The 14,347-nt window shown below is 34.3% G+C and overlaps 1 protein-coding gene across 1 annotated transcript in view; it reads left to right on the top strand.

Annotated features, from left to right (window-relative positions):
• The window catches only part of EYS (eyes shut homolog), a 1,532,152-nt gene that overhangs the window by 777,308 nt on the left and 740,497 nt on the right, over positions 1-14,347 (top strand). The window contains exon 21 of the mRNA XM_038554428.1: positions 4,260-4,384. Within this exon, the coding sequence (XP_038410356.1) occupies positions 4,260-4,384 (125 nt within the window). The remainder of the gene's footprint in view (positions 1-4,259; positions 4,385-14,347) is intronic.

The following is a 14,347-nucleotide window of genomic DNA, read 5'->3' as shown; positions in this document are numbered from 1 at the left end:
CAAGTAAGGAGTGTGTAGACTTGAAGCAAGTTAACCCTAAGACTGGTTGGAGTGCTGTGACGGATTCATCCTTGTCACAAATGGCAAAATTTCATTCTTTTTTTTTTTTTTTTTTTTTTTTTTTAGTGGCTAAGTTGTATTCCATTGTATAAATATACCACATATTATTTTTTTATCCATCCGTCTATTTTAACGGTTATGATTGGCACTCAGCATCCAGTCCTGTCTATTGTGGTTTCCTATATTGCAAGGACAAGAAAACAAAAAACTACAATATCTAGGCTTCCTTTGAAGCTGATGTGACATAACTTGAGTTCCACTTGTAATAAACATACCTAAAATCTAGTGGAGGTCATTTCTAGATATCTTAGCAATTTTTAGCTGGTAGACAAGGTCATGGACACGTGGGATTTTCTGAGTCTATGACTTTGTGTGTATTAAAATGCAGAACCATAAGGAATGGCAGTGAGCCTCTGCAATCTAGCGTTCAATCACTAACTGCAGGGTAGGAGGAGGCAGCCAGAGAGGCTGTGTGGGTGGCTTCCTCGTAATCCAGCTTCCCTCAATTAGTGCAATGAGTTCTTAAACTGAATAATTCTGATGGTGGCTTTTATGTTGCTCAGTTTCCTGTGTATGATAGAGGTGGCATCTCCCAGAGAGTCATATCTATGGTTATTGGAATTACTCCTATAGCTCTTCCTTCTAATAATTTTGTGAGCATCTTATTCTCTCTTTTTGCATAAATACCTAGAGTGGTTTCTATTTTCTTTTTTAATAATTTTTTAATTTTTAATTTAAGTTTATTTTTTTAATTTTATTTTTTATTTTTTTTTCTATTTTCTGTGCTAAGTCTTAACTAACTTATTTTCTATCCTAGTTTGTTGTTTTTGACCAAGACATCCTTAACATTCCCCTCAGCTTAAGTACACTTTAGATAGGCTTCATGACTGTAGGCCCCTGACTTCCCTTTCTTTAGAGCAGTTACTTCAGAAAACTTGTAATTGTAACTTTTTTCTCTACCCCTTTGAGATATAAACCTTCTTTCAGCCTCTTGCCAATTTTACAACCCAGAAATGTCTTTTTCCAACACCTGGGAGCCATCCCTCTGAAAAGTAATTATAGAAGGAGATATGGCCTCCCCACCTGCCGTACCAGGCTCAGTGGGAAGCTAGGAGCCTCCTGTCAATAAATGATGGTTACCAAACAAAGATGTCCTAAGCACATTGACCAACTTCCACCCAGCCCAATATCCTCCAGTATTTTCCCATTAGCCCACTCCAGCTTTTGAAAATTCTCCCATCTACCTTTGATTCAGCATAGTTAAATTCAATCTTTTTCCTCTGTTTCAATAATCTCTCTCTCTCTCATTAGAATACTCTTGAATATAGTCTTCCTTGTCTTTTTAACTAGTATGATGATTTCTTTTTCTTTCACAGTTACCATCTTATGGTTTAAAGTTTTATAATGTCCTTCATAGTATTAGAAGCAAGAAGAAAACTACATCATTTTTAATTGTTTAAACTATATTGTGAATTGTTCTATTCAATCAGAAGAATATATATAATCAAGGAATATTTATTTTATAAAATAATACAGTAAGCATTCGTGTACCTCCTGTTTGCCTCAAGGAAAAAAATGTTAGCAATATTCCCAGCCTCTTTTTTTTTTTTAATTTATTTTTTATTGGTGTTCAATTTACTAACATACAGAATAACACCAAGTGCCCGTCACCCATTCACTCCCACCCCCCGCCCTCCTCCCCTTCTACCACCCCTAGTTCGTTTCCCAGAGTTAGCAGTCTTTACGTTCTGTCTCCCTTTCTGATATTTCCCACACATTTCTTCTCCCTTCCCTTATATTCCCTTTCACTATTATTTATATTCCCCAAATGAATGAGAACATATAATGTTTGTCCTTCTCCGACTGACTTACTTCACTCAGCATAATACCCTCCAGTTCCATCCACGTTGAAGCAAATGGTGGGTATTTGTCATTTCTAATAGCTGAGTAATATTCCATTGTATACATAAACCACATCTTCTTTATCCATTCATCTTTCGTTGGACACCGAGGCTCCTTCCACAGTTTGGCTATCGTGGCCATTGCTGCTATAAACATCGGGGTGCAGGTGTCCCGGCGTTTCATTGCATTTGTATCTTTGGGGTAAATCCCCAACAGTGCAATTGCTGGGTCGTAGGGCAGGTCTATTTTTAACTGTTTGAGGAACCTCCACACAGTTTTCCAGAGTGGCTGCACCAGTTCACATTCCCACCAACAGTGTAAGAGGGTTCCCTTTTCTCCGCATCCTCTCCAACATTTGTTGTTTCCTGCCTTGTTAATTTTCCCCATTCTCACTGGTGTGAGGTGGTATCTCATTGTAGTTTTGATTTGTATTTCCCTGATGGCAAGTGATGCAGAGCATTTTCTCATATGCATGTTGGCCATGTCTATGTCTTCCTCTGTGAGATTTCTGTTCATGTCTTTTGCCCATTTCATGATTGGATTGTTTGTTTCTTTGGTGTTGAGTTTAATAAGTTCTTTATAGATCTTGGAAACTAGCCCTTTATCTGATATGTCATTTGCAAATATCTTCTCCCATTCTGTAGGTTGTCTTTGAGTTTTGTTGACTGTATCCTTTCCCAGCCTCTTCTATATCCCTCACTGAACACATTAAAATTCTGCCACCACCCTATAGTGACTATTCTGAACTTTACATTCGACATTTCCCTTAGTGCTCCTTAGGACTTTATTATGTATGTGTATATCTCTAAGCAATGTTACTAAGTCTGTATATATTTGACTTTTATAAGAAAAGTTATCAGAATGTAAATATTTTTATGGAATGTGCTTTTATGCTTAACAATATGTTGTGAGTTTCAACCATGTGAGTGACTGGTCACCGTGGCTTTTTGTAAGCTCTGCAGAATGTTTTTTCTGTATCACCTTTTATAGCCTCCATAGTAGAGATGCCCACAGAATAAAGCCATCATATGAAAGAATTACAAAGTGAAAAGAGTCTTGCATGTGCTTTTTGGTAAATTTAGTCTTTTGGGAGCTCCTTCTAAGTTTGATCTGGACTCCGCCAAATCTTTTAAACTTGTGTGGTATTTTTCTTCTTACGATGCTATATTGCATTAGATCGTTTCTAGGTACCCCAGAATACTTATATAATTGTTCTCTTATAATTTATCAGGGAAGAACAGTGAGAATATGTTGCTAAGTAGGAACAAGAATAAGAACTCATTTCCCAATAGCCAGAGTTCAGATTAAATGCTGCTGGATAATGCATAGAAAAATAGTTTAAAAAGCTAATAACAGCTGCCTTGAAAGATTTTATTTATTTAATCACGGAGACACAGAGAGAGAGAGAGGCAGAGAGAAAAGCAGGCTTCCTGCAGGAAGCCCGATGTGAGACTCGATTCCGGGCTCCGGGATCACGCCCTGAGCTGAAAGCAGAGGCTCAACCCCTGAGCCACTCAGGCATCCCCTGTTAAGGACATTATAAATAGATCCTTCATAGGAAAAAAAATCAATGGTTTTTTAGAAGTGTTCTTAATGTGTACCTAGTAAACCATAGTTTGGATATTATCTTGCAGAGACCTTAGCAATGTTGGTTGCTAGGTAGGTGATAAAATAATGGCACCCTCCCCCCCAAAAAATGACAAGCATACAGTTTGTTGGTATGGAAAATGAGATCATTATGTTTAAGGATAACTCTTATAGCTGATAGTCAGCTGATTTAGACATATTATTTATATTCTATAGAGCCCCAGATTAAGAAATACTACCTATAAAATCCTACAAGTATTATAAGAAACATTTTATATCTAGAAATCTGAAGTAGTTGCTTTCCTTTGAATTTAACATTCATACTAAATGGAAGTATGGGATGTGTTTATTCCATTATTTTCTATATCTTTGTTCCAGGGTAAAATAAATAAAGACATTTGGATATGTAAGGTATAGAATGGCTCCATATACAAGCCAAAACTTTATTTTATATATGCTAGCTTCCATTTTTATAGAACTAGTAATTCTGGACAAATTATTTATCTTCTCCAAGTTTTATTTTCTCATATACTAAATAGAGATTATAATAGTAGCTACCTGATAGAATGATTATGAAGATAAACTATGATAATTTATATAAAACATCAAGTCCAATTATAACAAATAGTATAAGCATATATAAACTATATATATAAGCTATTATTATTATTTTTAAAATTAAATATGTGCTTTGTAATTGTGTTTAACAGGATGGTCAAGACTTCACTGTGAGAGTGAACTTGAGAAGTGCATTTCCAACTTATGTGTTCATGGAATATGCATAGAAAATGAACCTGGCTTTGGCTCAACATGTTTATGCATATCTGGATTTGTGGTAAAGACTATTGATGGTTTTGTTGTGATACTTTTTTCATTGTCTTTAAAATTCAGTAAATAATAGAAAATCGTCTGGTGGAAATTAGGTTGGAGAAGTTATATTAGCATTTCTCTCTTTCTCTGACTGTACATACTCCTCCTCAGCATTCCCCTTTCCCATCTCGTCCATTCATCACATGTACCCTCAGCCTTTCCTTTCAGGAGAAAAGCATTCTGATAAATTGATTCACACCAGGGTGCAAGTCACTTAATGTATTGTCCTTTAATGTTTTAATGCATTTGGAAGGAGGATGCCAGTAGAGGAATTACTTAATATTGTCAGAGTCTTGGCAGAACCTCTGTTTTGCCCAAGGACATAGCACTGTTTTCAGAGTTGGGCTCAGAGTATTGTATGTCCAAGGAGGATGAATCTGCTTTCCTTGCAAGTCTGGACTGATCCAAACTGCATTAACACTAGAATGGACTTACCTTGGTAGAAATGTCTCTATTAAAAGATAGCTTCTGACCACTTTCTTTATTAAAACTGTCCACAGTACATGAATGTAGTAAGGGAATAGCAATTGGTAGGACTATAATGTCAGGAATTTTAAATGTATATGTATAAATATCATTAAACGACAGACTAGACTAAGATGATATAAAGGCTAAATAATTAGAGAGGACAGTCAGATGACCCAGGGCAAGATTAAGGAATCGGACTTAAAAGGAAGGTGAGACCTGCCTAGTACCTAAGAAAGATGCATAAGTATGAATAGAACCAGACCACTTGGAGCTGGAGATGTGGAGGAAATGTCAGAAGCAGGAATCTGCTTCTGCAGAAAAATCGTCAATAACTGTTGTCAAACAAAATAATTTGAGAAAATCTGGGCTTAAGTCAGACTCTCCTCTTTTGAAGGGTATCCCCAATGTTCACCTGTCTGAGAGAGTTTACCAGAGAGATAAGCTAAATCAGAACTGTCACCTTCCTTTTTCTTAGGATCCTTCTCTCCTGGCTTTGCCCTAGGGAAAGGTTTTTTTCTTTAGTGATCACAGAAGGATAATCTTTGAGGAAGAGTTTTAGGCACTGTGACCTCTGGGCATGAGAGGTATTTGGTCTTAAGAAGTTAATTTTATGATGCCTCAAATTACACCAATAATGGCTTCCTTAAAGAATCAGTGGAAAGAAAAAGACTGAAATAAATCCTTTATTTAGCTAGATTGTGCTGACAATAAAGATTGATATATGGAAGTCTAAATAATTGGAAAGTAAATGCTCATTTTTAAATGAGTTTATTGTACATAAAGAATTTACTGACAAGTATCCTTAAATTTCCTTTCAGTAGTTAATCCCCAGGATATATGCTTTCACATTGGAATATGAGTCAATTATAACTTGTGCTCTCTCAGGGCACCTGGGTGGCTCAGTCAGGTAAACATCCAATTATTGACTTCAGCTCAGGTCATGATCCCAGGGTCCTAGGATTGAGCCCTGCATTGGGCCTCCACATGGAGTCTGCTTGAGATTCTCAAGCCCTTTGCCTCTGTCCCTCCCCCCACTTGAACTCCCTTTGCCTCTGTCCCTCCCCCCATTTGAACTCCCTATCTCTCTCTCAAAATAAATAAATAAAATCTTTTTTAAGACATGCTCTTAGATGTAATACATCTGTATTTTAGTAAGTCATTTAATAAATTAATTTGAACTGGATTTTTTATAGTTACTCTCTCAAGTACTTAAAAGCTAAAACAGAACTTAAAAAACTTACTATAATAAGAGATAGTGTCTGGGTAAAAAGCTATAAAGAGATAATGGAGATTCTACTTTGTTAATACATTAGTTATATTCTAAAATAAGTAGAAAAGATAAAGATAAAATTTCCTTTATTAAAAAGAATTTAACATTTAACTGTTATGCATATCACGGACATTTAAAATTAGATATACTTCAAGGTGTACCCTTGAAAATAGCACATAAGTTATCAGTTCGAAGAAAGAACAAATTATTTTGAAGAACTATAGAAAAATCAAAGAAAATGTTTAAAGTCTTTGTTGGAATAAGAGAAATATTAGTGTCAAGTTAGAATCATAAATATTGAAATAAAAGAATAGAATGAAAAAACTATTTTGAAAACAAGTATAGCAAACACATAAGGTCCTTGAAATATCACCTTTTAGATTTTTTCCCTCCCTTTTCCAACTAATCCTGAGACTAAATGGGATATTTTTTTAAAAGATTCATAATCATGGTGAAATGTCAAACTTCATTGGTTTCTTATACTCTTAAAAAGAATGGCATTCACAGAAAGATATAAAATTTGAGAGAAGCTTAAGAAACAAAGCAGATGGATTGGAAGACAAGTAAGTTGATTTGTGTTAGGATTAAGGATTCTGTGTGCATGTATAGTTTGGTCAACATGAAAACAGTGGGCACAAGGAGAAATTGACAATTCACAGAGGTGATAGCTTATGGCATTCTAACAGCAGGATAGATGGAAAGAGACTAAATATTATATCAATTATCACATTCTAATAAAATATTTAGAATAAATATTTATGATAAATATTTAAAATAAAATGCCTACTCTGATAGGCTGTGAGCTTGAGTAAATATAATTTTAATATCCGTAGGAATACAGACTATAAATGGTATATTTTTATTTTGGTCATCATTGTTAGGGTTGTTTTATTAAAGTTTTAACATATTAATCATAGTTGTTTTAAATTTGTAGTCTGATAATTGCAAAATCTCTCCCATATCTGACTCTGATTTTGGTGCTTTCTCTGTTTCTTCAAATTGTACTTTCATCTTGTAGTATGCCTTGTAATTTCATATTTATAGCCAAATGTGGTGGGTTGGATATAAGTAATTGATATAAGTAGATCTTTAGTATAAGACTATTTCTACCTGGCTAGGTGTTAGGCCATGTTTACTGTTTCCTGTTGCTATAGGTGTCAGAGGCTATATTTTCTACTGATATCCTTGTTTTTGTCCTGCCTGCAACCACTGGGTTTTTTTAGGACTTTTTCAACAGACTTGAAATGTGCAGTTCTTTCAGTTATAACCCCTTGTTATCATAAAGGAGTCCAATTGATGTGTTTAAGGTGTGGAGGGAGGGGAAGCTTTCAATAGTTTTAGGATTAGCTCTTAGTCTTTTAGTGAGCCTGTCTGTGCCTTGCCTCTGGGCTGTGACCTTCACGTGTGCTTCTTAGTCCCCCCTTGCCCTTAGATGAGACAAGAAAGCTTCATGGGGCTAGAATTGAGTGTTTCCTTTTTCCCAGATTGATTGGGTTCTGGCAAAATAGTCTTCCTCAAGATCAAGCCTTGTTATGAGCAACATAGTGTTCTGAGAGTATTCCAGAAGGGCTACACTCTCTCTCTACTGGAAGTAGAAAATGATTTTTCTCCCATCTTCATCGTGAGAACCTGGTAGAATTCTTGGTGGTAAAACTTATGATCCCCTAAGACTGGATACCTCTGGAGTTTTTAACTCTCAAGATTGTCCACACTGGACCTCCAGAATTTTGACAATTACAGTTTGTTTTCACACCCTGGTATGCAGTGGGTCAGCAGTGGTTTCTGTCTAAGCTGTGATTCTCTGTATCCACTTGCCTGTTTCTCCGATTTGGCAGAGAGCAGCTTGCCCTGTGACCTCAATTCTCTGACCTATCTAAGAAGAGTTCTTGATTCTTAGTCTGTTCAGCTTTTTATGTTTATGAAGAAGGGAGGGATGATTTACAAGCTTCTCACAAGATGGACCAAAAACCAGAAGTCTTGTGATGGTTTTAAGAATGAAAGCACCTATGAATATACATTAAGGAAAATAGATGAATTTTCCTTCATTCACAAAATTCAATGTGTCTTTTAAAAAACTGGTTTTCTTATTCTAATCGCGTTTCACAGGTATCTCACCTCAAATGATGGCTCTGTTTTCCAGAGTTGCTAGAGATTTTTATGGAATGTTTAAATGATGCCAATGTAGCTGGCAATCAGATTCACCACTAGCATGTAGAGAATAAAAAATTATAAATTATCTTGCACAAATAAGTATACCACTTGGTACAGTATCACATGCAATCTGTGTTAAAGTGTGTTAAAATATATCAAATTATTGGGAATATATGAGCACTGAATTTCTGATGATAATGATATATAGCAAAACTTACAAACTATTAAGCCTTTTATTGAAAAAATTTGTAGCAGTTCTCTTTACATTAAGTCTGTTTAGGTCAACCTAAGCTTCTCTCTAATATCCTTCTTCCTCAAAGAGATCTTCAAAAATGCCATATCCTTTCTATGTTCCTTCTATTGAGGCTATTTTTAAAATCCTCACTAATGACATTGTCATATAGAAATGTTAACTCAGCTGTATGTTTGTGAGATTAGAGAAAATTAATATTGCTACAATTATTATTTGCTTGATAATGAAGAATAATTTGAGAAGTGAATAGCCATTACTGGATAGAGAAATGGGAATCTATTTTTTTCTTTACTTCTGAGAATTAATTTTTGATAGATAATATTAAAGACTTGAACTCTCAGGTTTTTATAATATTTAGAGCTGTGAGAGTCTCTGACAAACTGATAATTAGTGTAGATTGTTCTTTTTAGCAGATCTGATTATATATAAAAGTAAATCAAAACGTTAAAGTACTTACATTATTCTAAAATTCAAATGCTCTGTAAAATAATTTGAGTGACAGAATGCAGTTTATATGTCCTAGATTTGTTAAGAAAATTCAAGACAAATGAGCTTCCTCTTTTTAATTTGATCAGCATTGCTCATTTCTTCATCAGTAAGTGAATTTCTACCAAACGTATTGATCCATACATTAACTGATGACTGTCGATAGGTCATACTTATTGCATTTTGCAAATGATAGTCAATAAAAGTATTAATTACATTCTTTAAATTAAAATAGGTCTTTATGTAGTATAGAAGCGGTATTTGTATTGAACAAAATGGTGGGGAGGAAAAATTTATTTTCTAAGGAAAAAAGTGCTCAAGTTCTACAGCAGTACAGTCTATTTACAGTGTCTGATTTTTAAATGTCATCTTCAAAATAGACCTAAAAAGCAATACACAGTATAGCAAGATAGACTGATTGATTTGATGTTTGTCTATGGTTCTGGTGTTTATTTTTCATGATATAAAGTCATTGATATTGTTAATGAATATTTACAAGTATTTACTATGTTCAAGATCCAATTATTCATCCTATTAAATAATTAAAATGTACGTGTTTCCATATAAGAAGTAAGCAAAAATGCAGTGCTTAAATTCATAATTTCTTTTTTAAAAAGAGATGTTTTATTGCTTTGACATTTCTTCATATTTTAGCTCAAGTTATTTATATATTTGATCAGTCAAAAAATATATATAAAAAAAAAGCACATCCTTTGGACAGTCACCATAACAAAATACTTGGAAATCATACATGTGAATACACACTATTCTTACATTCAAATTAGGGTCTATATGCAAACGTTTGAATTCACAAACAAACAAAAGCAATGTTCCTTTTAAAGGAAATTTGAAGGGATGCCTGGGTGGTTCAGTGGTTTACCGCCTGCCTTTGGCTCAGGGCTGATCCTGGAGTCTCGGGATCGTGTCCCACATCTGGTTCCTGCATGGAACCTACTTTTCCCTCTGCCTGTGTCTCTGTCTCTCTCTCTCTCTCTCTCTGTGTGTCTCTCATGAATAAATAAATAAAATAAGAAAAATAAAAAAGGAAATTTGAAGCTTTGCCCTAACATATTCTGAGTATATATTGTATACAGAACACTCTACTAGATCCTCAAAATAATATAAAAATTCATAAGTTTCAATTTCTTACCAAAAGAGAGTTTTCCTCTGAGTGAAGGAGATGAATGTGTAGGGGATAAAATAGTAGTCAACAATGGCTTCAAAATGCAGGAAACTGTATGGTGAAGGAAATGAAGACATTAACTAGTATAATGTAGTACTAAGGTTAAAAATAATAAGGCAGTTGACAAACCCTGAGTAATACTCAGTAGTCATTAGAAGAGCTTTCTCAAGGACAAAGATTGTGGCTTACCCTCAAGGGTTAGAAAGGTATTTCCAAAAGTGTTAAGTCTTCATCTGTATCGCATATTGGAAGTCTACTCTGAGGGATAGCTCAGTACTGCTAGTGAGAATGTTAAATGTATAACAGCCAGTTTTAAAAAATCTGCTTCTCAGGACTAGTCTCACCATAGGCAGAGATATATGTTATAAGCATTCTAAGCAATGCAGTCACTTAGTATTTTATAAACCAAAGTATATAATGGTTTTGGAGAAGGAGGGAAGGTGCATATTTGAATAAAAGCATGTATTTTAACAATGCAAAGAGGATTTCCTCTGTATCAAATAAATATGATTTATTATGGGAAATGCAGTTAATATTTTCAGAAATAGAATATTGAAAATAGCGAGTAGTCCTACAATTTATATAATAGACATGTAACACAGCCATTATGTACAATCTAAATCTTTAAAAATAGTCATTAATATTGATAAATGAAGTATAGTAGAATTATGATTACCTTCTTGAACTATTTAGATAATATGGGTAGTAGTTGTCTGCCTCTTATCTTTATGTGTCTGTGTCTTGTTTAAACGTGGCTAGAGGAGGAATGTTTATATTTTAGAAACTTACAATATTCTTGGTGTCATATATTGCCACAGAGGAGAATAGGGCTTAACGTTTTAGACACTGTTAGATGGAAATTTCTTTGACCCTCAGTTTCCAAATCTATAGCATGAGGCTGCAAAATCACCTAAGATAGCATTTTTAGCCCATTGGAGAGGTAGGAACAGAATTTTATTTTTTTTAAAGATTTATTTATTTATTTTAGAGAAAGATTGAGAGAGTGCATAAGCAGGAGGGCAAAGGGAGAAGGAGAGAGAATCTAAAGCAGATTCTGTGCTGAGTGAAGAGCCTGAGGTGGGTGCTGTCTCACCACCCTGAGATCATGACCTGAGCTGAAGCCAAGAATTGGTCGCTTAACCGTCCTTGCCACCCAGGCACCCTGGGGAACAGATGTTAAAATGCCCACACTTTGGACTGATATTCTTTCCTCTACACCATATCTTTTAAACACTTATTATTAAGATAAATATCTCTATGTAATTTTGGTGGGGGCGTGGTTAGAGGATATTATAGAACTGCTTTTCAAAATAAAAGTATAGGCTGAATTCCAAAACCTATTCTATAGCCTCCCCCACTATCAACATCCCCCACCAGAATTGTTACAATTAGAGAGCAACATTATTACCCAAAGTCTGTAGTTTATGTTAGGGTTAATTCTTGGTATTGTACATTCTATAGGTTTTGATAAATAATGATATGTATCCACTTTTAAAACATCATACAGAGTATTTTCACTGTCCTGAAAATCCTTTCATCTACTCATTCATCCCTCTCTTTTTTTTAAAATTTTTTTTTCATTCATCCCTCTCATTCCTCTAATTCTCAGCAGTCACTAATCTTTTTTACTGTCTCCTTGGTTTTTCTTTTTCCAGGATGTCATATAGTTGGAATAATATAATAGCCATTTTAGATTAGTTTCTTTCACTTCATAATATGCATTTACATTTTTTTCCATGTCTTTGTATGGTTTAGAGGCTCATTTCTATTTAGTACTGAATAATATTCCATTTCCTGAATGTACCACAGTTTACCTCTTTTCCCACTGAAGGACATCTCAATTGCCTTCAGGTTTTGGCAATTATAAATAAGGCTGCCATAAACATGTGTGCAGGCTTTAGTGCATTCATAAGTTTTCAGTTCATTTTAGTAAATACCAGAGGAATGGATAATTGTTGTGTTGTATGGCAAAGTATGATAAGTTATGTCAGAATTGCCACTATCTTCTAAAGCAATGTACTATTTCCAACTTTCATTTTATAATTAGTTTTCATAGCAATTGCCAAAATTGTAATCCAACAATTGTTTATAGGGTCTCTATATTTAAAATGTGACCAAATTCTCCCCTTCTTCCCTTCTGTCTGCCCCCTCTCCACCCTGTTCTGTTCTCTCCTCTCCCATCATAACCTCCATTAGAACAGTAACTATGCACATCTTATTACCTCTTTTCTCCATGTTGATATCACATAATAGATTCATTCTAAATAAATATTTATTTATCAAATGAACAAGAACATGGATGAGACTACAACATTTTGATACTCACCATTTAATAAATTTGCAATACAGATTAGATGCAATGCTATATACCATTAAAGGTATAATGAATTGCTTTGTATAATAATAAAGTGATGTAAAATACCATTTAATCCTTAAGCTACCACTGAAGTTAGTTTTCATTGGTGAAGCATTAACTATTTGCTAAGTGTTTGGGATGCATTATCTCATTTAGTGTTTAAAAAAACATTGTGACATAAGAATCAGTGTTGTCCCTATTTTACTGATATGGAAATAGAGATGTTATAACACTTATGCATAGCTGGTAGATCAGAAAGGTTCTATTCTGTATTCAACTCTAGTTCCAGATCTTCTTACTCTGAGCTATGCTCAAATTTCTCTTGGCAAACACAGTCACACTAAAAAGGATTTCACTCATATAATTTCTACAAAAATTCTCTTATATATTTACACTAAAATTTCTTATTTCTCATGGTTCTTACATTATAACAAATGGAGCTGTGTATTTTACATCTGCCACTTTATTTTATAAATAATTAAATGCAGGCTAGGCAGCAGGAAGAAATATGATAACACACATCTACTGCATTTTTTTTATGATAAACACCAATCTCTCTGTTTCCTTGCTTTTTCTGGTATTGCCACTGATTGCCACTTTAGTGCTTCCCTTGTGGTCTAGGAGTCTTCTTTAATTCACAATCAATACACCTGGTTTAGTCCGCCCCCCCTTTATTTAAAAATAAATGAAACTAAGAAAAGAGTCAATCTATAAGGAAGAATAAGACCTGTTGCTTGTTCCTCTCCATGCAGCTCAGGGGGCACTGATGTTCAAAAAAGCATATTTTGCTTACTGCATTTGATTGATTTTAGGTGTTAGATGGTATCCTTGTACCATAGTGTTTGACTTTTTTTTTTTGTCTTATGTAACTGTTTTCGTGTCATTTGTACTTGCATTTCCCAAGAAAAGGGAGAATTGTATGCATAGGCCCATAATGCTTCAAAACATTCAAACTAGAAGCCTAATCCACTTCCATCTACAAGGAGAGAAATAATATGCATTGTTCCAGTATGTTATAGAAAATAGGCTAAGTAGTGTTCCAAAGTCATCCTAATTAATGCTTTAAAATGAAGATTGTACCTTTGTGTTTTAAATGATATACTTAAAAAAAGTATAAAATGGCCAATATTGTGGTGAATCATTGTGTCACACACACCGTGGCTATTAGGTTGGCATATTTTGTTTGGAAGTCCAAGGAAAGATGGACAAACAAATGATATTTCTTAAAAAAATGTGTTTTGATATATATATATATATACACACACATATATAAATATATATATATTTATATATACAAATGCTATAGATGTCAAAATAAAGATAGAGAGCCCCACTTGATTTGATTAAATTGCTTCAGAAAAAAGTTCCAACAGGAGAGCAAGCCCAAAGGACAAGTGTTGACAAGAATGATTGAGTATAGATTGAAGTTGCCCCACAGAGAGTAGGTACGGAAGGTAGCAGATTCTTTTCAAGGAGCGCAAATGGAGGGATGTGAGGGTGTAGCGTTTTAAAAGACCCTGTTATTACATATATTCTTTTAGCACTTAGTATATGGGTATTACTGGACTTATATTAACAATTAATTGAAATGCAGTTTAAGAAGTTCAACAAGAGGAGATAAGACATGCATAGAAACAACTATAACAGATTAGAAAGAGGTAAGTGGCATAGGTGCAAACAAATAAGAATTATATGGATTCAGAGAATAAAGACATTGTTTTCATTGTAGGAATTAGGAAATTAACCATGAAATAAGTGTCT

Source organism: Canis lupus, chromosome 12, assembly GCF_011100685.1.
Source record: "Canis lupus familiaris isolate Mischka breed German Shepherd chromosome 12, alternate assembly UU_Cfam_GSD_1.0, whole genome shotgun sequence".
Taxonomy (NCBI): domain Eukaryota; kingdom Metazoa; phylum Chordata; class Mammalia; order Carnivora; family Canidae; genus Canis; species Canis lupus.
The sequence above is the reverse complement of the archived record's forward strand: the minus strand, read 5'-3'. Positions and strand labels throughout refer to the sequence as shown.